Source organism: Orcinus orca, chromosome 5, assembly GCF_937001465.1.
Source record: "Orcinus orca chromosome 5, mOrcOrc1.1, whole genome shotgun sequence".
Lineage (NCBI taxonomy): Eukaryota > Metazoa > Chordata > Mammalia > Artiodactyla > Delphinidae > Orcinus > Orcinus orca.
In genome coordinates, this window is record NC_064563.1 from 83,628,042 (window position 1) to 83,655,512 (window position 27,471).

General features: G+C 40.6%; 2 protein-coding genes across 9 annotated transcripts in view; one reads left to right on the forward strand and one right to left on the reverse strand.

The window, feature by feature from the left end:
* The window catches only part of CFAP91 (cilia and flagella associated protein 91), a 154,653-nt gene extending 150,013 nt beyond the window's left edge, over positions 1-4,640 (reverse strand). For 5 of the 7 annotated variants that reach the window (XM_033403302.2, XM_004278531.4, XM_033403300.2 and 2 more), the window contains exon 1: positions 4,400-4,640. In XM_033403302.2, coding sequence (XP_033259193.1) covers positions 4,400-4,523 — 124 coding nt within the window. In that variant the 5' untranslated portion in view covers positions 4,524-4,640. Of the gene's footprint in view, positions 1-3,964; positions 4,110-4,399 lie in introns of all 7 variants that reach the window. The other 2 variants (XM_033403303.2, XM_033403299.2) reach the window with 2 other exon arrangements.
* A 9,444-nt stretch (positions 4,641-14,084) lies between these two features.
* On the forward strand, positions 14,085-21,654 carry LOC101282498 (cytochrome c oxidase copper chaperone). Of its 2 annotated transcripts, none has more exons than XM_049710164.1 (3): positions 14,085-14,330; positions 16,495-16,611; positions 21,520-21,654. In XM_049710164.1, the coding sequence occupies exons 1-2, from the start codon at positions 14,224-14,226 to the stop codon at positions 16,577-16,579; spliced, it is 192 nt and encodes a 63-aa protein (XP_049566121.1). In that variant the 5' UTR covers positions 14,085-14,223; the 3' UTR covers positions 16,580-16,611; positions 21,520-21,654. The 2 variants fall into 2 exon arrangements, with proteins under 2 accessions (XP_049566121.1, XP_004278578.1); XM_004278530.4 differs by having other exon boundaries at positions 14,086-14,330; positions 16,495-16,583.
* The last annotated feature ends 5,817 nt before the right edge of the window (positions 21,655-27,471 follow it).

The following is a 27,471-nucleotide window of genomic DNA, read 5'->3' on the forward strand; positions in this document are numbered from 1 at the left end:
CTAGCTAAATTCAGGAACAAGAAAAGGATGTCCACTCTCACCACCTCTATTCAACATAGTATTGGAAGCCCTAGCCATAGCAATGAGACAAGGAAAAGAAATAAAAAAGTATCCAAATTGGAAGGGAAGAAGTAAAACTGTCACTATTTGCAGATGGCATGCGACTCTATATAGAAGACACTAAAGTATCCATACAAAAACTATTAGAACTAATAAATGAATTCAGCAAGGTAGCAGGATACAAGATTAATATACAGAAATTTGTTGCATTTTTTATACTAACAATTAAATATCAGAAAGTTTAAAAAAAATCCCATTTAAAATTGCATCAATAAAAAAATATCTAGGAATAAACCTAACCAAGAAGTAAAAGACCTGTATGCTGGAAACTATAAAACATTGATAAAGGAAACTGAAGATGATTCAAAGAAATGGAAAGATATCCCATGCTCTTGGAGTCGAACAATCAGTATTGTTAAAATGGCCATACTACCCAAAGCAATCTACAGATTTAATACAATCCCTATCAAAATACCCATAACATTTTCCACACAACTAGAACAAATAATCCTAAAATTTATATGGAAGCACAAAAGACCCAGAATTGTCAAAGCAATCCTGAGGAAAAAGAACAAAACTGGAGACATAACCCTTCCAGATCTCAAACTATTCTACAAAGCTATAGTAATCAAAACAGCATGGTATTGGCACAAAAACAGACATATAGATCAACAGAACAGAGAGCCCAGCAATAAACCCATGTACCTATGGTCAATTAATCTATAACAAAGGAGGCAAGAATATACAATGGAGGAAAGACAGTCTCTTCAACAAGTGGTACTGGGAAAGCTGGACAGCTAGCTACATGTAAATTAATGCAATTAGAACACTCCCTCAAACCATTTACAAAAATAAACTCAAAATGATTTAAAGACCTAAATATAGGACATGAAACCATAAAATTCCTAGAAGAGAACATAGGAAAAACATCCTCTGACATAAATTGTAGCAATATTTTCTTAGATCAGTCTCCCAAGGCAAAAGAAATAAAAGCAAAAATAAACAAATGGCACTAATCCAACTTAAAAGATTTTGCACAGTAAAGCAAACCATCAACAAACTGAAAAAACCTACGGAATGGGAGAAAATATTTGCAAACAATGTGACCAACAAAGGGTTAATAACCAAAATATACAAACAGCTCACACAACTCAATATCAAAAACACACAGGGACTTCCCTGGTGGTGCAGTGGTTAAGAATCCACCTGCCAATGCAGGGGACACGGGTTTGATCCCTGGTCCAGGGAAGATCCCACATGCCGCGGAGCAACTAAGCCCGTGTGCCACAACTACTGAGCCTGCACTCTAGAGCCCACGAGCCACAACTACAAAGCCCATGTGCCACAGCCACTGAAGCCCACATGCCCTAAAGCCTGCGTGCCACAACTACTGAACCCACGTGCTGCAACTACTGAAGTCCGCACACTCTAGGGCCCATGTGCCAAAACCTCTGAGCCCACATTCTGCAACTACTGAAGCCCGCATGCAAAGAGCCCATGTTCCGCAACAAGAGAAGCCAACACAACGAGAAGCCTGTGCACCGCAACAAAGAGTAGCCCCTGCTCGCTGCAAAGAGAGAAAGCCCGCACGCAGCAACAAAGACCCAACGTGGCAATAAATAAATAAATAGATAGATAAATAAATACCCAATCAAAAAATGGGCAGAAGACCTAAATAGACATTTTCCAAAGAAGACATACAGATGGCCAAGAAGCATATGAGAAATTGCTCAACATGACTAATTATTAAAGAAATGCAAATCAAAACCACCATGAGGTATCACCACACAGTGGTCAAAATGGCTATCATGAAAAAGTCTATAAATAATAAATTCCTAAGAGGGTGTGGAAAAGAGGGAACCCTCCTACACTGTTGGTGGGAATGTATAAATTGGTGCAGCCACTATGGAAAACAGTATGGAGGTTCCTTAAAAAAAACTAGAGCTAACATATGATCCACTAATCCCACTCCTGGGTATATATCTGTAAAAAAATGAAAACTCTAATTTGAAAAGATACCTGTACCCCAATGTTCATAGCAGCAGTATTTACAATAGCCAAAATATGGAAGCAACCCAGTGCCCATTAGCAGATGATTGGCTTAAGAAGATGTGGTATATATATATATATATATATATATATATATATACACACACACACACATACATACATATATATATATATACACACACACACACACACACACACAATGGACTATTACTCATCCATAGAAAAAGAATGAAATATTGCCATTTGCAGCAACATGTATGAACCTAGAGAATATTATACTTGGCAAAGTAAGTCAGACAAAGACAAATATTACACAATATCACTTATATGGGGAATCTGAAAAATAATACAAATGAATCTACATACAAAACAGACTCACAGACATAGAGAATAAACTTATGGTTACCAAAGGCGAAAGGGAGGTGGGAGGGATAAATTAGGAGTATGGGATTAACAGATACAAACTACTACACATAAAATAGAAAAGCAACAAGGATTTACTGTAAATTAAATATAATAACCCACAATGGAAAATAATCTGAACTATATATATAAATAACTGAATTACTTTGCTGTATACCTGAAACTAACACAGTATTGTAAATCAACCATACTTCAAAAAAATTTATTAAAAAATAAAGAAGTTGGCAACTTATTGATTGGCAGTTGATTCGAACACCAATCCTTTCAGCTCCCAGGCCTAATGTTATCAAAAGCCCATGAATTTAATGGGGGAAATTTTTCCATGGAAATCATGAAAGAGCCCCTCAGCCAATTTACCCATATTGTAAAAATAATTCTAAGAAGCACAGGAGGTTGTCACAACCAAGTAATGGTGACGATGAGGAAGTGTTTCAAACCCCAAAATATGATGATTACTTTTTGGGAAAACTATAATAAATTGCAGATTCTGGGGGGAAAGAAAGGAGGAAAGAGCTCTTGATAAACCCAGGAAGTATTATAAAATATTTTTGGAAGCTGGGAAAAATATATCATATTTAAAAGACTTTAATTAGCAGGGCATTAGTGTAGCTACTAATCCATCAACAAATGTAGATTCAGGGAAGTGACAAAGTATTGTGGGCACTTCGAGTGAGGCACCTGAGAGATACAAAGGATTAAAGTCAAGTTAAATGCAAAATGGTATACAAATGAGGTAAGATTTATAAAAGAATGGTGTTAACTGTAAAGTACTATACAAAGGTAAGCAATCATTACACATTCCCAACACCAGGAAATGGCCACCCTAAAGATTCTCATCCAAAGGAGACCCTGGGATTCCCAGAGGAGATACCACGTGGTTAAAAGTAGGGTGACAGGGCAAAACTGGAAAAAATCATGCTTTACTGATTATAATTATTGTAGTAGTAAATTCAATTCAATAATTCAAATAATTCATAATAAATTACATAGCACCTAACATATGTACCAGCACTGGAATAAGTGCTGAGAAGGCTACAAAAATGTATAGAACAAGAACTTAAAGAACTCAGGGAACTTATGGTCCAGTAGAAGAGACAGAACATAAATGAACAATCAGGTCATTAAAATAAACTGGGGCTTTTACTGGCCCAAAGGCCCTAGTGGACCTAGTTTATAAGCAACACTTTGATGGATAAGAATAAGCTTAAATAAAAAGAGAAACCTGGGGCTTCCCTGGTGGCGCAGTGGTTGGGGGTCCGCCTACCGATGCAGGGGACACGGGTTCGTGCCCCGGTCCGGGGGTATCCCGCATGCCGCGGAGCGGCTGGGCCCGTGAGCCGTGGCCGCTGAGCCTGCGCGTCCGGAGCCTGTGCTCCTCAACGGGAGAGGCCACAACAGTGGGAGGCCCGCGTACCGCAAAAACAAAAGAGAAACCTGAAAACAAAGATGAGATAAACTGGCCCTTCTTTACCTAGAATGCCAAATTTGGAGTTGCCCAGGGAATGGGAGCAGGAAGGTCATTCTCTTTGGGCATTTTACGCAGTTTGCATGCGGGAGTGTTGAGTGAATCTCCAAGTCAGAACGCCAGGAACAGGATTCAGGACGATTGCTTAAGGCTGTGCAAATTATCAGAACAAGAGGGTGGAGAAGAGTCAGGTGTTCCCGCTCAGTGCTCTGAGATGCAGAGCGCACCTGTGGTCTCCGAGACACCTCCCCCACCCCCGCGAAAGCGCCACCACCTCAGGGGCTTGGAGCTGCCCCCACCCAACAGAAGAGGACCGCGGGCAAAGGATCCGTCCTGAGGCTCGTCTTTTGTCCGCCGCGCCCCCGGCCAGGTCCCACCGTCTCAAAGCCCACCCGGCCCAGGAGTCGGCAACTCAGGAGGGAGGTGTGGAGCCGCCCTTACCGTATAGGAAATCATATGTTCGATTGGCAGAGACTTTGCCCCAGGGCCCCGACCTCCCTCTGCACCGGGTTTGAGACACCGGCGGCTTGGCCTGGGGCTCTTCGATGGTCACTACGTGACTCATGGTGCCGGCTCTTCCCTGCGGCCAGCCAGGACCGACTAGGGAGACCGAGATGCGGTGTGCAAGGTAGCTATGGTAACCCCCGCGAGGAGCGAGGGCTCAGCGAGGACACACAGCTAATCCAGAAGAGAGGGGCGGGACTCGCGTGTGAGAGGAGGAGCCGAGTGACGACAAGGAAGGGGCGGGGCGAGGAGCAGGAGAGGCGGGGCTGAGCGAAGATACGGGGCGGGGCTCGTGAAGGGAGGGGCGGGGCTGGTTGGGGGAGGAGGAGCCGAGTGATGACAAGGGAGGGGTGGGGCGAGGCGCAGGAGCGGAAGGTCCGGAAAGTGCGCAGAGGAGAGGAGCGTGAGGGGTGGAGGAAGAAGGGGGAAGAAAGGAGGAAAGAAGGGCAGGCCTGGGGAGGGGAGGAGGGAAGGGAGAGGGACGGCCTCGCTTTCCACTTCACTCCGGTGACCAAGCCACGAGCATTTAGCCGCCCACCAGGGTCAAGGCCAGGGGGCCGCAGGCTGGGGAAAAGGCTGCTGCTTAAATCCTGCAGCCATCGGCCAGTTACACTACGTTAGCCTCTTTCGGAAATGCCTGGGAAATCTCAGCACCTTCTAGAATAGTTGGGGGCTTTCATTTCGGACATCCCCTCTCCGCGGGGCTTGTTCGAGCTGAGGAATCCAAGCTCCTGAACGTCAGCCTTTGGCACACTGAGCTCTGGCCGTGGGTTATCAGCGTTTAGGGTGGGCTGGGTAACTGTTGATTCGCATTCTGCTACCCTTTTCTGAGCCCTGCGCATTAAATCAGCTGAAGATGATGTGGTGTAGTAGGCACTGGCTCTGCTTTTTAAAAACTATTATGGAAAATTTTTTAACATAGGCAAAAGTGAATCCACTTTTAGTAATGAACCCTCACTAGCCATCACCAAGATTCAACAATTATCAACATTTTGCCAATCTAGTTTCATCTATCGCCTACCTCCCCTTTTCGCTTTTACCCTTAAATTAATCTGCAGCTCCAACTGATAAGGATTTTTAATTTAATCGCCATTGTCAACATCTAACAAAATTAATAATTCCTATGTATCTAATATTCAGTATGTATTCACATGTCGTTGGTTGAGTCCAAGATGTCATTCAATAGTTGTTTTTTTCTGATCAAAAGATCCAAAAAAAAAGTCTTCACATTGCCTTTTGGTATCTCTTAAGTCTTTTATGCTAGAACAGTGGATTTCTGATACCTTCAATAGTTTTCTTTATTACCTGGAATTCCTCTGTAAAAAGAACTTTCCCTCACCAACTCATTGGTTATCCTGAAATACAGGGATCGTAGAGAAAAGTCTGCATGAATGCTGGATTCTTTCACTTTAGTTATCAAATTTCACAGAAATGAGTTGGTGCCCTAGCAACCTCAAATGTTAACCAGTAAGATTTTCTTTGATTAGTACCATTATGAATGCATGCATTTTAACATATCAGATTCTTTTAATCCATTATCATTATACTTTATGATGCTCAAATTATCCCATTTGGCTAGTGTTGCACGTTAGAGTTAGCGTCTTTGTCTTTTTGATATAATCCACAGACACTTCAATGAGCCTCCTGGCCTGCTATCCCTCTTTCCACACATACTCCTGGTTTTATTTTCTCTACTCCTGAACTTCGTGGGTTTTTTGCAAACCAGCCAGATATTTTGCCACTCAAACTGATTCCTTTGCCTAAAATGCCTTTTTCCTGTTTATGCCCCTCAACTAATTTCGGTATTCTTAAAGACTCAGTGCTACTTTTGCCACCTTTATGTAGTCTCCCAAATCACCCAAATAGACCAAGGCTTCTTTCTTTCTTCCAGTGCTGTAGGAGCACCAATGGCATTGACCACCTTGTATTAGTAATTGTTAGCAACTTTGCTCTCCACACCTGTGAGTTCATTGAGGGCACAGGCCTTTACATGTCATTTTGTATCTCTGAAGTACCTGGTATCTGAAAGCTTAACAAAATGATTCTTAAGTGAATAAATCCATCCATTTATAATATAAATTTACTGTCTACTATGAAATAGGTATTGAAGATCTAAGATAATTTGTACAGCTCACTGTATGATGGAGAAAACACTCAAAAACATGTAAAATACAATGTTATAATGTCATGATAATATTTTTCTGTCTTCGGGTATAGCTACATTTCCCACTTTCTGTTCCTTCTTCCCAGAATGCTCTTCACCCCTACCTGCATCTTATCCCTGCTGACTCCTCATCGTCTGAAGTCTCAGCTAGAATGTCGCCTCCTTAGAAAGACTTTTCCTCACTCTATCAGATAAATTATCTGAAGTAGCCAACAGCCAGCCCCCTTGATAAGCATAATGGAAGACACTAACCAATAGAATATGTCAAATGTAGTGGTTTATATATGACGTTGATTGTTTTACATAGACTGTAGTTAACTCCATTTTGCTGGAGTTGCTCACTCTCTCCCTTGCTGGCTTTAAGGAAGCAAGTGGCCATGTTTGGAAACCCCAAGCGGCAAGGAACTACAGGTAGCCTCTCGGAGATGAGGGTGGCCTCTGACCACAGCAAGTGAAAAACCAAATCCTTCAGTCCTACAACTTCAAGAAACTGAATTCTGCCAACAACCTAAATGAGATTGAAAGCATGTTTTTCCCAGTAGAATCTCAGATGAGACCACAGTCTCAGCCAAAATCCTGATTGCGTCTTGAGACCCTAATCAGAGGAGCCACTTAAGCCATTCCCAGATGCCTAAGTACAGAAGTGCGATAATAACAAATAAATGTGTATTACCACTAGGTTTGTGGAAATGCTGTTGCGCAGCAAGAAATGACTAATATGCAATCTTTATGAAATGAAGTTGGAGAGGGGTGCTAGTCAATAATACAGGTTCGTTAAAATCAAAGTTACACTTTGCAGGTTTGGGAGACAGTTCTCCATGGGTCTCTCATGTGTCTGCTTGTCTTGTAAGGGGGTAGCTGTCTGCCCTTTCCTTTGTGTAGGAAACAACCTTGGACAATAGAAATAATGTCTATCTCTGGAGCAAGGGGCAGGTTTGCTTACAGCCTTAAAAATCGGAGATCCTGTCTCCTTTTGAGCAAAGGGCAATATTTCTTACTGCCCATTATTAAAGGTTTGGGTTTCCTAAGCTTCCTTTTCTGTGTTGAAATATCTGTGATGTCACCTGGCCTTCTTCACATCACCCTGTGGGAATTGGGGCTCAGGGAAGTGGTGCAAAACTTCTGATACTTGGTTGCTTCTGCTATAAGTAATAAATGATCCCTCATCTCTGACTCAGCAGTTTGCTGGCTTCTACCAGCATTCATGGAACTGTGGCAGGCAAACAGGGTAAATCTCAGACACTTCAGGGTTCTTGAAAAGCTATAGAGAATTTATGTACAGCACATATTTATCTGCGGCAATTGGAAAGCATATATTTTGCAGCGGCAGAAATGTAAATACTACACAGAGTTTCTGCTGAACCTACTAACTAGACAAGTGAGAATTCAAGCCTTGTAATTCTTCTCTCTCAGCATATGGTGGCACTCCTTCTCTACCAACTTCAACTATCCACCCTTACTTGATAAAGTCTCCATACCTGGGGTTAGCTAGGCATGAAAAATGGCTAAGAATAAAGTATTTCCTTAGTTGTTTCTTGTTACATCATCAGGCCTGTCATCCCATGCACAGAATGCCTGCTTGGTACCACCTGTAGCTATGGTACTATGGTATGTGTCCCCCATAGTACCATACAATAACAGATTCACTATACTATGAAAAAGTCCATTACAGTCACCACTGCAACTCTTGCTGCCTACAAATTTAGCAATTATAGCAACAGCAAAGAGTGCCAGAGGCTTAAAAGTAAAGTATTGCTGGTTAAAATTGGAATTGGAAGTGAGAACTTGATACAAACTAACCTCCGAGTTGCCTCCGTAAACAGCAGGTTGAATCCAATCTTTCATTATTGAGTCTCCACATGCTACCTACTCTAAATTTAATCTCTAATTACAGGTCTCTCAAACTGCTGTGTTTTTCTTGGGGGAAGTGAGTTATTGAGATTTTTTCCTGGGGTAGAATGGAAAACATTAAATTACAATATTTTATACTCCTCCTTTTTCTTTAACTAAGGCCATCCCATAAGTCTAAAGGCATTTAGACTGGGTAAGAAAAGTAAAGCATGATGTTAATGTAAAGATCAATAATTGATCTGAACACTTACTTATTCATAAATTAAAAGGCAGAAGAAAAAATAACCCGTGTGTGTGGGCTAGCTGTACCATTCTGAAACAAGAGGAGAGTTAAGTAGCTGGATATAAATGACTATTTCACTTTGGAAAGGAGTATCCTTTGGTCTTTTATTCAAGGGCAGGAGAATATTACGTCCCAAAGAAGTGCTTGTTGAAAAGAGTTTAAGACCCACAGTGCTCAGGGAGGAAAACAAGGGCTTGTTTATATCTTGAACACAGCAAGTTAAAGGAAGTGTGGGTGGGGCAAGGCCTGCCAATACTAGCTTACCCTGAGAAAGTCACAGAGTGTGCTCACTGCAAGTATCCTGTCTTCACTGAAGCAGGGAAGGACAACGGGCAAGAAAAATCTTTTCTCAGTTGCAGAAAGGCTGTGTCAGTTTTTGGGTCTATAATCTGTGTCTACAGTTTATCAATACTCTTAACTCCATAAACTCTCGGATATTTCTCATTTCTTCCTTGTTCATTTCGTAGACACAGAAGTTCAGTTGCCCAATTAAATACAATGATTAATTTTAAAACAATACTCACCTTTCATTTAGACAAATTAAGTGAGATAGTAGATAGACCAGAGACCTTAGAGGGAGACGATGTGGAGACTCAGGACTGTCACTTACAAGTTATGTGACCTTGAACAAATCATGTCCATCTATGAACCTCAATATTCTCAGCTATAAATGTAGATAACACATTCAACTGTTATTGAACCCAAGTTCACGTGTCAGATGCACAGTGAGGCCAAACAAACTGAAACATTGGAGTTTGGAGCAGAGAAATGTTTATTACAAGGGCCAAGCAAAGAGAATGAGCAGCTCATGCTCAAAAGACCTGAACTCCCCCATGGGTTTCAGGGAAGAGTTTTTAAAGGCAAATTTGCGGGGAGAGCCACAGGGTGTGTGACTGACTCTCTTCAGATTGGTTGGTGGTGAGGTAACAGGGTGGTGTTCCAAGAATCTTAATCATCAGCCTTCTGGTTCCAACCAGTCTGGGGTCCCCTGTGCTTGTGCTCAGGCTGAAGTTACCATCCTCCACCTGGGTGGGGGCCTTAGTTCCTGTAATGGGACTCAGATCTGTATCAGGTTGTTATGTATATCCTTTTAGGAGGAACTAGGAGTCTTGTGCCCCTATTGTTCTAATCACTAACTATCTGAATCTGTACTTTGGGACTCAGGGAAAGTCTAGGAAGCTGAAGCCTTTTTCCTATAAACAAGAAACAAGGGAACTAGAAAGGCTTTTGTACCTGGGCGGGCCCCAAAGGGTCCCTGCTTGTTTTCACAACTACTGTGAAGATTAAATAATGGTTCACAAACTCAACAGTCCTACATATATGGAAGGTATTGTAGTTGAAGATTATGTTGTCATTTCAACTGATTATTCATTCTAAGTGAGCACATTCTAAAAAATCTGGGTTCTCTGTGAAGAATTATCAGTGCCAGGGACTTCCCTGGTGGTCCAGTGGGTAAGACTCCACGCTTCCAACACAGGGGGCCTGGGGTTCGATCCCTGGTTGGGGAACTAGATCCCGCATGCATGCCGCAACTGAAGATCCTGCATGCCGCAACGAAGATCCCACACGCTGCAGCTAAGACCCAGCACAGCCAAAATAAATAAATAAATAAATAAATATTTTTAAAGTGATGGAAAAAAGAATTATTAGTGCCAGTATGAGTTACTGGACGGTACTAAAAGGGAAAATCAGTCCAAAACATTTTAATTTTGTATTTGTTTTTGTTTGTTTCTCTGCTTATTTAAGGGAGATCTTTCTGAGGAAAAAAGTGCTTCTAGATTCTTGGCAGCAACAGGGCAAAATAAAGCTTTGGGGGAATAATTTGAGTAAAAAGCAGTTATGCTGTGTCTCATGTGCTAACTACTGTTGGGGGCCCAAAATGAGTATGACAAGATGACCACACATCTTCTAGAAAGTCACAATACCTCTTTATGACAAAATGATTGTTTTTACTTAGAAGCAAGGAAGTGGCTTAACCCTTAGAATAAAATTTTCCACACCACCTCAACGTGTAGTCTCTTTGTTCCACACCACCTAAAAGTGCAGTGAAAGAGGACATTAAAATAATTAAATTCCATTTCTACCCCATAAAGCAGTGTTTTCAAAACTACATAGAGCAGGATGCAACCAGCATAGTTGTCCTTGGTCTTCAGGTGCAGGACTTAATTGTCCTCTGTGCATGACACATGATCATCATTGGTCCCTGCAAGGGTACTTTAGTTGCATTTATCTTTATTCTCTGCCCCCACTTGCCTCTCCTTATAGGCAACCATTCTGTTTAAATAGGCAAATCATTTCACATATGTGTTCATACACGTATTTTTGTTTTTGCACACCTTCTTTAAATATATGCAAATAGTACTGGGCTATGTATCTATTCTCTTTCTGACTTTTTTCCACTACCCATGCTATTTTTAAAATGTGTGCATTTTACTATGTGGGTATGTTGTCAATTTCTTCTAGTTCGGACCCTGTACTCCACATTTCCCTATCTACCTCCCCAGTGATGAATGCCCAGATTGCCTCCAGTTCCCTGCTACATAAATATGCTGTGACAATGATCCCCATAACATGTTCCCTTAAGGACTTGCTGGGAAGTTCTTTGGAATATAGATCCAGGAATAGAACTGCTGAGTCATAGGATATGCACCTATTCTTAAATTAACTGGATACTGCCTAACTGCCTTCCAAAATGGCAGGACCAGTCTCCATTCCCAAGGATTCCTGCATACTCATCAGTACTTGGCATTATCCAAGTACTAATCTAATTTCAGTCTAATGGGTGTAAAGTGATACCTCATTGTTGTTTTATTTTCCATTTTTATGATTAGTACTCTTGGAACAGCCCTTTTTGTGAGTGCTGACCTTGGATTTTCTCTTCTACATATTCTCCTGTGTTAAATAGGCAGAGAAACAAACAAAAAAATTTGCTTGAGTATTTTTGCTTCTATATATTGTCTGTTCATATCTCTTCTCCATTTTTCTATTGAGGTTGCTGTTCTCTTATTGTTACTAAGTTCCATAAGTATTCTAGACATTAATCCCATGTTGGATTTAGATATTTCAAATATCTTTTACCAGTTCGTCATCTATTTGTTAACTTTGTCTACAGTGTCTGTTAAAAGACACTGAGGCATATTAAAAGTTTTAAGAGTTTAATTGAGGAAAAATTGATTCCAATCAGGAAGCACCAAACCAGAAGTGGTTAAGAAAGCTTCACCAACAGGAGCTCTGGGAGAGGCTTTTATAGAAAAAAGGTGGAAGAAAAGTAAGGAAATTGTTGACTGGCTACAGCTTAAAGCCTAGTTAGCTGCTTGTGATTGGTTGCCTTTAGCATTTTGATTTTTTAACCTTGAGGCATTTATAGGCTTAAATTTTGGTTTGCTTATGTAGGTCGCCATGGCATTAGCGCCACATCAGTCTAATGGCCTCCTTATTTTGTTACAGATCCCCAACAGGTCGGTGACCCTTCAGTCCTTTGCCTGGAGTTGCAAACGCCAATCAAATGAACCCGGGTTTGGCATAGCAGAGCAGAAACTTTATTCATTGATCAAGGAATGGTGGAGAGCTTGTGCTCTAAATATACCTTCTCCCCCGGGGGAGAGGAGTAAAGGAATTTTAAGTGGTTAGGAGGCAGGGACATAATCAAGGCTCTAGGAAATGGGAGGAGATTTTCAGGGGCAACTGGGGCACGTGCAGTCTTCCACACTTCTTTGCACACTGCATGGATTGTGCCTAGCAAAGTGCAAGTTTCCCCCCTGGGTGGAGATTTTAGCATAGTAATGAAGCAAAGGTAACTTTTGGACACTGCCAGGTTTCACCTGCGCAGAAACATTTCTGTGGTGAAGTCAGAGCCGGTTCAGGTTGGTTGACCACTGCACGTTCCTGGAAGCACAGCTGTAAAACATCTTTGACAAATACCAGGTGCTTTGAAATAAGCAAAGAGATAAATCAAGGTAAGGATCCTTTAGCTCTTAGAGGCAGGTATGGGTAACAGTTTAAATAATTTAGCATGTCCTTTGTAAATCCTCAAACCTTTATTTTCATGTAATTAACTTCATCAGTTTTTTTACTTACAATTTGTTCTTTTGAAATGTCGTCTAACCGGTTGTTCAAAGATAATCTCCTCTACTATCTTCTATTAATTTCTTAGTTTGTCCTTTCACATCTAGATGTGGAATTTAATTTTTTCCAGTTTATTTTCTTTTCCCCATTGATTTGTTGAACTGTGTTTATAGTATACTACATTTCCAAGCGATATCGATGTTGCCAGTTCAAGAAGCACTCTGAGTAGCAAGATAAGTGAACAGCTGGTTGAAAGAATAGTGGTTAAGGGTGACTTCAGGAGAATGTAAGGGCAGGATGTTGTATTATTAAACATATCAATGCAGAATGAAGTAAAATTCATGCTAATTAGTAGTTTTTAGATGACGAAATGGGGATGGTCTTAGTATCTTCGAAAATACACACATAGAAGTTACTCCTACGTGGCACCAGTTCACAGACACACCTCAGGATTCCCTGAGCTAAATCTCTGAAATACAGAAACAAACCTCGGTTAGGTGATACTGAAAGTTTTATTACCCAAAATATCTATCCCTAGGCAGCTGTTTTACGAACGCCCGGAAGTCCTGCTTTAAAAAATAAGTTCATTCTTTCTCCAACAATTCTCTGCAGAAAAAAAACGCAATGGTTATGGGCATTATATTGCAAATAACGTAGGCACCAGTTTACTTATCTACTTAGGTAGATAGGTGTTAACTGAATTTGAGAAATGACGAGGAAAAAGCATTTTTCTAACTGGTATATTTGCCTTGTGACTGGACAATTCATACTGAAATCAAATCAGTTGGAGAGGGAGCTATGAATACCAACTAGCTGAGGATTTAAAGCGTGTGGGGTGAGGTATGAGTAGCAGAGGAATTTTTTTTTTCTTCAGAACTTGTGAATTGGATTGTTCAAACTGAAGGGGGGTGGAGAGGACAATAAAAAGGCAGAGAATGTTGAGCGTAAAATACTGGGAACTAATCTGATATTCAAGAGGAACTGGCTTTCGCTAGTGGTTTCTCTTGTTTGGCTTAGACAAGTCATTTCACCTTCTCAGGCTTCGGTTTTCGACATTCGTGGGTAGGGTTGAGATATCTCTGAGTAGCCTTACTACTTTCATCCTTTGTGGGTCCTCCCCAAGTCGATTTACAAACTCAGCACTTTCATCTCGCCTCTCTGCGCCTGCGCCGAAGAGGCGCTCTCGCGTTAATGGCTTTATTTTGCCTCTTCTGCGCACGCGCCTTTTTTTCCCTTTTAATCCCTTCTCCTTCCCCTCACCCCCAATTGTCAGAGGGAGGTAGGACTTCCTGTTCTTTTCACAGCGACTGCCGGAAGTGATTGCGGGCTAATCGGCGGCGTTTGCGGAGGCTGAAGAGTTTAGGGCGTCTGTACTAGTTGCTGCTTTTGGCGCGAAAAATGCCGGGTCTGGCGGCCGCAAGCCCTGCCCCATCTGAGTCGCAGGAGAAGAAGCCTCTGAAGCCCTGTTGCGCCTGCCCGGAGACCAAGAAGGCGCGCGATGCGTGGTCAGTGCGCCGTCAGGGAGGGGGCGGCCGGCAGGCTTCGCGCGCTGCGTTCGGGCGCCTCTGCGCCGCGTGGAGCTGGTCGTGGCCCTCGCTTTGTCGTGCGGCGCTCTTGAGGGTTGTAGAGCCCTGTAGGGTTCGCAGTCAGCTGTCTGTAGACTGATCCTATAGCTCAGGCTGGGGAAACATGAGGGGATTGGAGAGAGATCGGATTGACCTGGGCTCGCTTCGTCCGTTCATTCTTTACTGCAAAGGGTTTCTCATCATCTGTTATAGGTCAAGCACTGCCTTAGGTCCGAAGACGTAGAAACGGGTAAAGATGCTGCTTGATTTAAAGGAGCTTAAAGTTAATGGAGCATTAAAGTTAATGATTGCTGTACCAGGTTTGGCAGTATCAAAGAGTAAGTTTTCTGGTAATTTCTCCCAAAATTTAGACATAGTAGGACACAGGACAGGGTACGTTTCTTAACAGTAGGGAAGATCCCCTTAACCCCACCCCTTTTAGATGATTTAAAAATCAACCAGGCTATGACATAGATGACATTATAGTGTTGAGAATAGTACATCTACAGTACCATTAACCCGCAAAAGGTTTTGTGTTCTTATTGTATACAGCTATTGTATACAGCAAGGGCCCCCAACCGGGCTGCACAGCGAGGCATGAGCTACCGGCCATGAGCTACAGGCCATGAGCTGCGAGTGAAGCTTCATCTGCCGCTCCCCAGCTCCCCATTGCTCTCATTACAGCCTGAATCATTCCCCTATCACTCACATTACAGCTTGAACTAACACCTATCTCCCCCCGCCCCAACCCTGTGGAAAAACTGTCTTCCACAAAACTGGTCCCTGGTGCCAAAAATGTTGGGGACCGCTGGTATACAGTCTCTATTGTGGAACAAATCTCAGAAGAAATCTTCAGATAACGTGAATGTACACCTCTCCCTCCAGCCCCTTTTTGTCCTCACATAGAAAGTAAAGAGATCATAAGTGGCATAGAGGGGGAATAAAGTTGTAGTAGCTCAGTGCTTTTTATTAATACTCAGTACTTTGCAAATAATACTGTGAAGGGAGAATTGAAAGACTACTATGATCGGTAACAATACTTACACACTTTAAGTACTTATTGAACTTTCAGATATTATTTTATCATGATTAAGAGTCTGGGATCCAGTGTCAGGGTTTGAATTCTGGTCCACCAAACCAGCTTTGTGACCTTGAGCAAATTTTTTAACATATCTGCCTCATATCTGTAAAATGGGCCTAATAAAAGTATCTGCCTCCAGGATTACTGTGCTATAAGCCACATCAAGTGCCTAGCACAGTATTTACAGCATTCAGTAAACGATCAGGGAGGGCTAGCTATTAGTTTCACAAGGAGCTTGCTATCCCAAGCAGACAGCCCTTAAAGTTATTGAAGGATATGTAGGATTTAGAAGGAAGGAGAACCTACCTTTCTTTAAATTACTTCTGCATCAGTTATCTCTGACCACTATGGCTTCTCCCAAAATATCTAGAGTCAGGAGTCAATTTTTTTTTGTAGTTGAATTTGGCTTAACTTGATTCTGTGCTAAAATTACATTTTCAGGCCCTTAGAAATAAAGCTGTGTGGTCCTAGTCTTTCCTTTGTGAATTTTATAAGTAAAAAGTTCTTTGATCATCATGAGTGGGGCTCATCAGGCTGCTCTTGGCAGCCAAATGTTTTTTGCTCTTTGTGTTGGGTGTCTTGTGGTTAGAAGTAGATTTACTTAGGTGTATTTGAATGTAGAGCAGAATCAAAATTTAATTCCTCTGCGATAGGCAAAAAATTAAGCTCTTCTTTCTGTCCATTTAACATTAACTTTTTATTCAGTTTATTTCATTATAGAGCGGTATTATTCCTTGGATATTGTCTAGAGGCAATATTTAATATGCATAATTATTTCTTCTAATCAGATTCCTCCGTGCCCCCCCCAAAACTAGTTATCAGTGGGACATTTTCATGGGCAAGGAGGTATCACAGGAGCCAATAAAACAAAGCCATTTGGTATAATAGCATTTTTTAAAACTCCAGTTGTATTCAGTGAGATCCGTGTTTGGCCTCACTCCCCATCACTGTCTTGCATGCTTTTTTACCACTAATGTGCTTAGTGCCTACTTTGTTAGATAACAAGTACATTTTGTTTTATAGCATCATTGAGAAAGGAGAAGAGAACTGTGGACCCCTAATTGAGGCCCACAAGGAATGCATGAGAGCCCTGGGATTTAAGATATGAAATGGTGAGCATGCTACTCTCTTATTGGGAAGGTAATACATAGGCTGACTGCTTCAAATTTGTGTATTGCTTTACAGATTTAGTGATCATTGGGCAGCATTCTGTCTGAAAGGTAGTTCACCTGGTTAACCTAACATGCCTAAGTATCACTGGAAAGATAACGTCTCAGTTTCTAGTGTACGGAATAAATGATGCTAATAAATTAAGAGGGGTGGGACTTCCCTGGCTGTCTGGTGGTTAAGATTCCACGCTTCCACTGCAGGGGACCTGGATTTGATCTCTGGTTGGTAGGGATCCTGCATGATGCATGGTGCAGACGAAAAAAAAAAAAAAATTAGAGGTGTTTGGTGGATTTGGGAAGGGGAGAATTAAGCTTTCAAGAAAGGGCTTGGCAAAGACTTTAGAGTTATGTTAGAGACAGAGGAATCACGACTTAGGAAGTTCAAAATATTCAGTTGTCTGACTTAAAAGGGAAATGTTCTCTACTTTTTGTTTCTAATCTTGTGAGTTTTTAGGAAGTGTTTTTAAATACGGAGTAGGCAGCACATGGAAGCATTGCTTTCTGCAAAACAGAAATGGAATTGTTGCAGTTTCTTTTGTACCATGCTTTATTCTAATAAAACTAAAACCTCAGACCATTGTTTGAAGAACTTTGAATTCAAATTTTAATGCTGAAAGGGACCTTAAGTGATGTGTATACAATACCACAAATAAATTATCTCCTTTTGTTTGGAACCTCTTCCTTCAGATAGCAACTTGACTTATTCCCTCATTTCAGATCTCTTTTCAGATATTTTCTCCCTCACTTCAGATCTGTTTTCAAGCCTCCTAATTGGAGAGGCTTTCCCTCAACATTCCATCTAAAATAGCATCCGTTGCCCATCTATCCCCACTCTATCCTGGCACTGTCCAGTAGAACTTTCTGTGATAATGAAACGTTCTGTGCCTGCACTCTACAATATGGTAGCCACTAGCCATATGTGGCTGTGGAGCCCTTGAAATGTGGCTAGTAAAGCTGAGGAACTGAATTTTTTGTATGTTTGTTTTTTTATTTTAATAGCCACATATAGCTAGTGGCTAGGCTACACCATTGCCTGCATATTTTGTATTTATTTATCATCCGAATTGCTTTACTTCAATTAGAATGTAAGTTCTGAGACAGAAGGTTTCTGTTTACTCACTGGCATACCTCCAGGACCAGTAACAGTGCCTGGCACATAGTAGGTGCTCAATAGAGGAGTGTTAAATCAATAAATGAGGAAACTAAGGCCTATAGATATGAAGTGACTTCTTTTTTTTTTTTTTTTTTGCGGTACGTGGGCCTCTCACTGTTGTGGCCTCTCCCGTTGCGGAGCACAGGCTCTGGACGCGCAGGCTCAGTGGCCATGGCTCACGGGCCCAGCCGCTCCGCGGCATGTGGGACCTTCCCGGACCGGGGCACGAACCCGTGTCCCCTGCATCGGCAGGCAGACTCTCAACCACTGCGCCACCAGGGAAGCTCTGAAGTGACTTCTTATAGGCAGGGTCAGAACTGGAACCTCTGTCTCCAGAGGCTCCCTCTGCTTGGTGCTATTACTCCCCTGTAAGATCCACACCACACCACCACTTATAATAATAGCTGAGAGATAATGCGAAAGCTACATACCAATGTAGGAGTAATAGAGAGCCTGGCTTCTTTCCCTTTCACCTCTTTCCTGCCTCTTTAGAATTTTACATGTGGCCAGTCTTCCTCACTGAGCTGTGAAAAAGGAGGGATAAGGAACCTGTCCCCAGCTGATAAGAAGTATCACTGTGTAGTGGAAAACAGTCTAGGCTGGAAGTCCTGAGGCTTAACTTTGCTTCTCCTGTTCTCTAGCTTAGCATGTGTTTCACTTTAGCTACATCTATATTCATCAAGACATTAATCCTGTCTGGATTTCACTTTTTTCATTTATAAAAAGAGAACCATAATATATTTTGTGATTTTACACATGGTATGATATCTGTGTATACAAGATATACTTAAGTGCCTTTAAGATTAGATGGTTATTTAAAGAAATCCCATGGTGAATCATTTTGTAAAATAAGTAAATATGGTTGTGGGGAGCTGTTCTTAAAAAGTTTAACTATTGATTATTTCAAAGACATGAAATCTCAACATTTGTACATGATTTCCTTGTTCCTAATCTAACTTTCTTCCTAGTCAGTTTTGTTAGCTGTTGCTTAGGGTTAAGCCTGCCTTGACAAAAAGGGTGATTTTTAAAAATGCTAATTTTTAGGAGCATCAGAAGTCTCTTGGACTTCATGTGGACCTCACAGGTGATACAATTATTGCTATAACTAGCATATATTCACGAGGTCCAGAAGATATCATGGTTTTCTATGTTATTGGGACAGAGAGTAAGAGTGATTCCTGTGTACTTCATTTGTGTATAAAAGAAAATGCAAGAGCTTTGGACTTAGAAGACCTGATGTTTAACTGATTGTACGATCTTGGGCAAGTCCTTAACTTTCTGAACCTTAGTTTTCTCATGTGTAAAGGAGAGAGAACAGTACATGACCAAACTACTTCATTAGAGTCATTATGATGATTAAATGATATATGTGTGAATAGGCTTTGTAAACTGTCAAAGAGAAACCAGAACAGAAGCCATATCTTGGGAGTCATGGATAGCAGACATTCTACTGAGGTCTGTTTAATATATGTCCTGATTATTTTTGAATCCTGGTTACAAAAAGAAGAATCTGAATCCACATAGGGCCTTTCCAAGAATTGAATAATCATTTTAAAATTTTCAGCATAATACTACTTTTGGAGGAAGAACATGTGGTTGGATCTACATTGGTCCCAGGTGTCCTATTTCCCTGGCCCCCATGGGGAAATGGAAGGACAGTGAAGTCAAAAAAAGACTCTCAAGTTAAGAGTGGATAGGTGGTGGCATTCAAACTAGAATCTAGGTCTTTTTTACTCTCCAAATCTCAAGCACTTTATACTTCACTCCTTGCACTTAATGAGATTTTATTCCAACATATTCATTTTTAGGATTACACATAGTCTTGAACTTCAATCCTAAAACTTTATTTTGAATGCTAATTACAAAGACCTGTTGTTGAAATGCATAGGTGTATATAACTCAGAAACCAGGTCAGTGACTGTAGGGTAAAATCCAGTGCTACTGTCTGCACTGTTATAAGATAAACTTAACTAAATTGGTATCTCTTAGACTATTAGACCACATTTTTCCGAGGATAGCTTCAAAGGAAAAATATTTTGCAATCTTAGATCTTCCCAGTAATGATCATGAAACTTCCTTAATTCAAAAACCTTTGTAGATTTTAATGTTATTTTCTAAATAAGATAGATCTTAATTGTACCTTGAATCCAGTAAATTGGACTTAGTATGAAAGCAAGTGTACCTTTATAATCACCCGAGGAATGTTTTCCAAAATTCACAAGCCTGAGCCCTGAACTGTACCGGTTGACTCAGAAGCTCCTAGATAACTTTCAAGTGTCCCCCTCTTTAGAACCACTGGCTTAAGCTGAAGATGTAGTAGGGATGGTATAAATAAATATAAATTGTCTAAAGATTTAATAGCAGCAAAGGCAGAGACTTGAAAATTACTCGTAAGGAATAACAGGGTGTGATGGTGGTGATTCTGGTCACTTCTATCTTTTGACTGCTTCTTTTACTGAAAGAGAAACTAGAGGAACCTAAAACCTGCTTAGAAATGTAAAGAGGAAATGGCTGCTGGTATCTTTCTGCCTTTAGGAGCCAGGAGGAACCTAGAGAATCCAGCTCGGGGGCTAAAATCATTGAAAGAAATTAAAGGACCAGCACTGAGTGGTGGTGATACTCAGTATTTATTAAGCTTAACAGAACTTAATAGTTCACACACACAAAACGCACAGAGAGACAACTGATGATGTATGAAAATATGATCCTGAGAGTCAAGAAAAAGGGTCATTTCTGCTATTTGAACATTTATTCATTCAATAGATATCTATTGTTTAAAACTCTAGAAAATGCCAAGATGAGAAGACACAGGGTCTCTTCTGTCAAGGACTTTGTACCCAGAGGCTTTCAGTGGGTAGCCCCTCCTGATGTATAGTAGCCGGTAACAAAAGCGGTAGCAATGCTATATAGACTGCTATCTCTTGAAATGTTGAGTGGCTTCATTTTTGCTTATCTTTAAGTGTATTCTTCCTTTGAGCCTTAGAAAAGAGAGAGTTTATATATTTATATTGTTGTTAAGGCTTATCTTCTTTTCTAAACCAAATACAGGGAATAGCTAGGTGAGGGAAGCGCTTGAATTAGACTTGAAGAGTTGGCTAGCCCAAATTACTCAGTTACCTTTATAGCATTGTTCCTGTCTTCTGGGATGGGGGATGGGGGTGGGGGTGGCGTGGCTGCCAGCTGTCTGGAGAGAAGCCTGGTACACCAGCAACCCCATCCTCTGCTGCTCTCCCTTTTTGATCTTTCCAAATTCATTTCAGAAGTGTTACCCTTACTTTGCCCTTGGGATTGAGTAACTTTCCACAGGAGATGCTCGTGTACAGAGCTGACCTTCTGCCTTCCACTTCATGGATCTTTGCCAAACACTTGAGTTAGAACGGAGGAGGCTACAGGTCTCTTCTCTTTAGTATCTGCAAAAGTAAACTCCCTTAGTCTTTTGTGGAAGATGTTTTTGAGAAAATAAATAAATGTATAGTTTTTACTTCAACAAAGCCTTTAAAGGTTAAACCTTGTAATGGATTGAACAGTTTCCGTGATGTTTTTATTTAAACAGAACTAGAATTTTAAAATGTGGATCTTTTATTTCATGACTGGTTTAGAATAATTGTGGCAGTTAGTTAATAGTCCTCAGCTGAGGCATTCATTTCTAGCATCTTAATTCCCTGACTTCATAGGTCTGACATGATGCTTGAAACCTGACTTTCTAAAATACATCTTTTTCTGCAGGTGGTCTGCTCTGGGAATTAATAATTCCTGAAAAATGAAGAAGATTTAATAACTTTGGGAGCTCTTTGATGAACATTGATAAATTTAAAAGTATTTATAACTTATTAAAAAAAAAGAGAATATCCCTGGTCAAAAGTCTTCAGGTGTGTTTCTTTTTGTGTTCCTCACATGGCGTTTATGTATTTATTTTTCTTAAAGAATACCTGTGGCCATAATTCAAAAAGAGTTATGTACCACAATGTTCATTGCAGTTCTATTTACAATAGCCAGGACATGGAAGCAGCCTAAGTGTCCACCGACAGATGAATGGATAAAGAAGATGTGGCACATATATACAATGGAATATTACTCAGCCATAAAAAGAAACTAAATTGAGTTATTTGTAGTGAGGTAGATGGACCTAGAGACTGTCATACAGAATGAAGTAAGTCAGAAAGAGAAAAATAAATACCGTATGCTAACATATATGGAATCTTAAAAAAAAAAAGTTTATGAAGAACCTAGGGACAGGATGGGAATAAAGATGTAGATGTAGAGAATGGACTTGGGGACACGGGGAGGGGGAAAGGTAAGCTGGGACAAAGTGAGAGTGGCGTGGACTTATATATACTACCAAAATAGATAGCTAGTGGGAAGCAGCCACATAGCACAGGGAGATCAGCTTGGTGCTTTGTGACCACCTAGAGGGGTGGGATAGGGTGGGAGGGAGACGCAAGAGCGAGGAGATATGGGGATATATGTATATGTATAGCTGATTCACTTTGTTATAAAGCAGAAACTAACACACCATGGTAAAGCAATTATACTCCAATAAAGACATTAAAAAAAAAAAGAATACCTGTGGGTTCCTCATCTGTGGATTCAACCAACCTTAGATCAAAAATATTGGGGGGTGGGGGTGGGTGAATTCCAGTAAGACTTGAGTTTGCTGCTTTTTCAACTATTTACATAGTGTTTACAGCTGTTTACATTGTATTTACAAGTATTTGCATAACATTTACATTTTATGTATTGTAAGTGATCAGGAGATGATTTAAAGTATATAGGAGGATATGCTTAAGTTATATAGAAAAACAACACCATTTTATCAATATATAAGGGACTTGAGCAAATGCAGATTTCAGTATCCACAGGGGTCCTGGAACCAATCGCCCAGGATCCTGAGGGATGACTGTGGTATAAACAAATCTTGTAATACAAGCCCTGTGGTCCTATTAGCTGCTTATGAGCTAATGAGACAATTGGTCATATTCTGTCCAAGTAAATGGAGTTTTAGATCTCAACAATAAAAGGCACTGAGAAGCATAAATAAGTGAATATGTAGGGTTCATGTATCACGATTGGAAAATTGCCTCTTACAAAAGAGCTGAACTAAAATGTTCCCTAAGATTCCTTCCTAGTTAATTAAGAGCATGGCTTCAAAGTGACAGACTTAAGTTCAACAGCTGGCTATGTGACCTCAAGCAAGTCAACTGTTTGTGTCTGTTTTTCTCATCTGAAAGAAAACAGAGCAGCAATACCTAAGTTACAAGATTGTGCTTACACATTGAAATGGTGTACATAAAGCATTTGGCACGGTAACATTCAGTGTTACTAACATTCTCTAATTCTTTGTATTTGTATTTTTCACTTTAATATTTGTTTGGATGTAGAGTTTTTATTTTATTGATAGTAAGCACTTTATAGTTTTCAGAGCATTCTTTTAGGGTGAAGAATAGAATCTTGGACTCCTAAGGCAGATGATGTGAACCAACTTCCCACCCAATACAGATCCTTGGCAGATGGCTATCCAGATTCTGCTTGAATATGTCCTGGGACTACAAAAGGAAAAAAAAAAAATCCCTAACCGTATCATCTCCCAATGTTAATTTTTGCTGTTCCAAACTTTTCTTATACATTTTTCTAAAACAAAAAATTAGATCATTTTTCTATACTACATATTTTTAATGCAATCACAATATTAATTACCTTCTCCCCTTAATATATTTTACCACCTGTGAGTTCAGTTCTACAATATGAGTTGTAGTAGCTATGTATAAATCTACTGTATGGCTTACCAATTCCCTATCTACATACATTCAACAATCAAATGTTTTATAGAATGCCTGCTGTGTGTCAGATACCCTTCTAGGAATTGGGTCTCAGAATTGAACAGGATACATAACAGATACCTAAATTATTTCTGATTTTAAAATACATTGTTTTGCTGGCTGGTTTTATGGAAACATGTAAGGAAGAAAGAAAGAAGTCACCTGAAATCCCACCAGTCTACAATAGGGCCACTTTTTGGTGACCTTCTTGCCATTTATCTCTTTCTGCATGTATGTTCACTTTTTATTTTTATTTTTTTGCTACTCCATTATAATACTGCGATGGAAGTTTTCATAGGAAAGTCTTTACAAGTATCTTTACTAATCATTTAACTAAGGATGGGCCAGAGTTTTCAAAGCTTTGAATGAGTACTGCCTGACTGATCTCTAGAAAGGGGGTGCCCATACCTTAGTACCTGTGGGTGCCTGTTTCCCTAAGCTCTTAGCAAGGTTAATTTTTTTCAGCCTTTGCCAGTTTGATACGCTCACCTGATTTGTAAAGAATTAACACACCCTTCTTGACATCTGCCATAGTTAAAAGTACATCTCACAAGACCCTCTGCCTACCCTTCCCTAGTGCTTAAGCCTTCCCAGAAATCATGTGCAGCATTTTGATACTATCAGTAATAGATGTCACCACAATAATTTGAAAAATGAAGAACTTAGCTTCCAAATAGGTGATCACCACATTCTGACCACCACATACCTCTTTGCTAAGCCCCTGCTATTCACAATACATCCCAAAATCTCAATACAGATACATTCACACTATCCTCTATAATTAGTTCCCTTCGTCTAACGTGAAACATTTGCCTTGAAGGTTGATAAGAACAGGACCATGTCCCTAAGCAAGGTCTCCATTAGGTTAACTATACATTCTGCAGGTCTGATGTGAGGGTGATGGAGAAACTATAATCCCCATTTTACAGGTGAGTACAGGCACTCAGGTTAAGGAAGTTGCTCTGGTTAAATATCTGGTGACCTGGGATGTGAGTCTTGGTCATTAGAGTTCAAGCCCAAAAGCCCAATGTTCTTTCCTGTACCAGGTGTCTAATATAAACATCATATATTCATAGTTGTAAATTCATTTATTCACTCAGTACATATTTAGTGAAGGCTTATTATGTGCAAAGAACTGCCCTAAGTGTTGAGTATTTATGTGTGAATCAGACATGGCCCCTGTCCTCAAGAATAGAGGCTGCTTGACTCAACATTTACTGAGGACATACTAAATGCCAAGTATGTGCTAAGTAGTGAACAAAGATTAGTAAGACATGGCCTGCTCTCAAAGAGCTTATATTCTGGTGGATATATGTATATAAGCTAAAAAATATAAAGTTGAATATTCAGTGCTATGATAAATATTTGCCTTAAAAGAGTGCATGTGTGACTATACCCAGTGTTTCTTTCTTTAGCTATTATAAACTGCTAGATGGTAGTTCTATCTGTGTTAATTATGGTGCTTTCGACAGCTAAGTAATACAAAATCCTCATCAAGGGAAACACATAACTGGCAGTCCAGGGTTAGGGCAAGCTCTAGATGCAGTGATATCAAGGCTCTGTGGTGCCATCCAAGACTCAAGTTATTTTCATCTCAGAGCTCTCTCCTAGGACTAATGAAGCTAATAATGTACTTTCTTGTTCAAGTGCAGCAGAGGAAAGAGAAATCATTCCTAAGGCATGAAGTCCCCACACCCACCCCCCTTTTTTTGGGTCTGATTGAACCAAATTAGGTTATGTGTATTTTTATGGACCAATAATAGTTGTCAACAGAATGCCCTTTGCTGACTGGCTTAAACAGGATTTCGTCCTTGGATCCATGTGTAGGTGAGATATCAGAACAAAACTGGAATTCTGTTACAAGGAGGAAGTGGTAAATGGTAAATGGGTATTGAGTAGACAACCAACTTTGCACTAAATCATCGTGTTCACTTAACAACCAAGTCATCCTGAATGGTCAAATTGAGTTTAGAGGAGCAATTCCTATCAGTTTACTCAGACTTTTGAGAGAAAATTATTGGTAGCACATAACAAGTCATATGACGTTCAGTTTTCATAGAATAAAACAATCAGCAGATGTTCGGGGAACTGTTGGTTGAAGAGTAGTCCTTACGGAGATCCTTAGGGAGATGGGAATCTGAATGCCTTCAGCTGTGAGTACCAGAATACCCAACTACAGAGACTTAAGCAATAAATGTAATTTATCTCCTGTCATAAAGTCTGAAGGTTGAAAGTTTCAGATTTGAGACAATGGCTCAGTGATACTTTGAAGAACCAAGGCTTGTTCTATTTTTCTCCTCTTTAACCTTCTCATCCTTAGGCCTATCCTATCTCATGGGTACAGTGGCTTCAAACATTACATCATCATACAGCTGTATTCAAGCCAGGATGAAAGGTAGTAGGCTTCCTTACTGTCTCTATCAGGGAGTATACTTTTCCCCAGATACTCCCACACACGTGTCCTCTTATGTCTCATTGGTCACATGTCCACTCTTAAACTAGTTGCCATTGTGGGGAATGGGATATCGTGCTTAGATTTGACCAGTCTTTTTTTTTTTTTTAACTTGGAAGTCTTTTTGATACCAGTTCTTATTGTTTTTTTAAAAAATATTTATTTATTTATTTGGTTGTACCGGGTCTTAGTTGCAGCAGGTGGGCTCCTTAGTTGTGGCATGGGAACTCTTAGTTGCAGCATGGATGTGGGATCTATTTCGCTGACCAGGAATCAAATGCAGGCCCCCTGCATTGGGAGCTCAGCGTCTTATCCATTGCGCCACCAGGGAAGTCCCTTGACCAGTCTTATTTCAGGCCCTGGCAACTGGGAGAGAAGCCCACCCTCCTTTACATATCGCCCAAGCAAAATCAGAGTTCCATAAACTGGGGGAAAAAGGGGAAATGGATAAGGAACCGGTAGTGTCTGCCCAATATCAACTCAGCAGTATGTGTCCAATGCCTAGAATCATGCCTGTGTTCGATTTTAATAACTATATTAGGAAAGCATTAAAAGCATCAAGCCCAATGTTTCTCAAACTACCTGTGGTGAAACTACATGTAGTTTCTCAAACTACAAGTAGTAAACTACTACTACTTTAATTTTTTCCAATTCACAGATTAATACGTTTCCTGTCAAACTGTATAAAGATGTCTTAAGTTCTCTCAGTTTCTGTCCATATCTCATCATGGACCAGTAACAGCTCTCGGACCAGCCATGGTCTGTGACCACTCTTGGAGAGATGGTGTACCCGGCTGACTTCATAATCTGGCCCTGGCCTGCCTCTCCTGCCTCGTGTCCTGCTGCTCCCTTTGATTCACTGATGACAAACTGTTCTCTGTTACCAGAATATGCCATGTATTTTCGTTTTACTTCTGGACTTGACTTCACATTCTGTTCTCCCTTCCTGGAATGCCCTCCCCTAGCTGGGGAACACCTACTTGGCTTTTTAAACCAGCTTAAATGTCATCCTCCCTTGTGATGTTTTTCCTGTATTCTTTGCTCCCCTATCAGTGCTTCCTTTGAACCCCTTCCTATCTCATGGTTGTGATAGCTTCAAGTATTATATCATCACACAACTGTATTCAAGCCAGGATGAAAGGTAGCAGGCCTCCTTACTGTCTCCACCAGGGAGTATACTTCTTCCAGAAGCTCCCTGACACGTCCTCTTATGTCTCATTGGTCACATGCCCAATAAGTGTATTTTTTGGGTTGTAGTTCTTTCTGGGTCAGTCTCCCTCACTCATTGTCTTCCTCATCTTCTATCCCCAGTTCCTGGCACACATACTTTGTCCTAAGTAAATGTTTATTCAATAGAATTGACTCAACAAATGATGTGACTTCTGTGTCTTTCCTTTTATTCTCCCCAAA

Coding starts and splice junctions, on each gene's coding strand:
- LOC101282498 (XM_049710164.1), top strand. CDS start 14,224: ATGCCGGGTCTGGCGGCCGCAAGCCCTGCCCCATCTGAGTCGCAGGAG. Junction 14,331..16,494: donor AAGAAGGCGCGCGATGCGTG/GTCAGTGCGCCG, acceptor TTTGTTTTATAG/CATCATTGAGAAAGGAGAAG.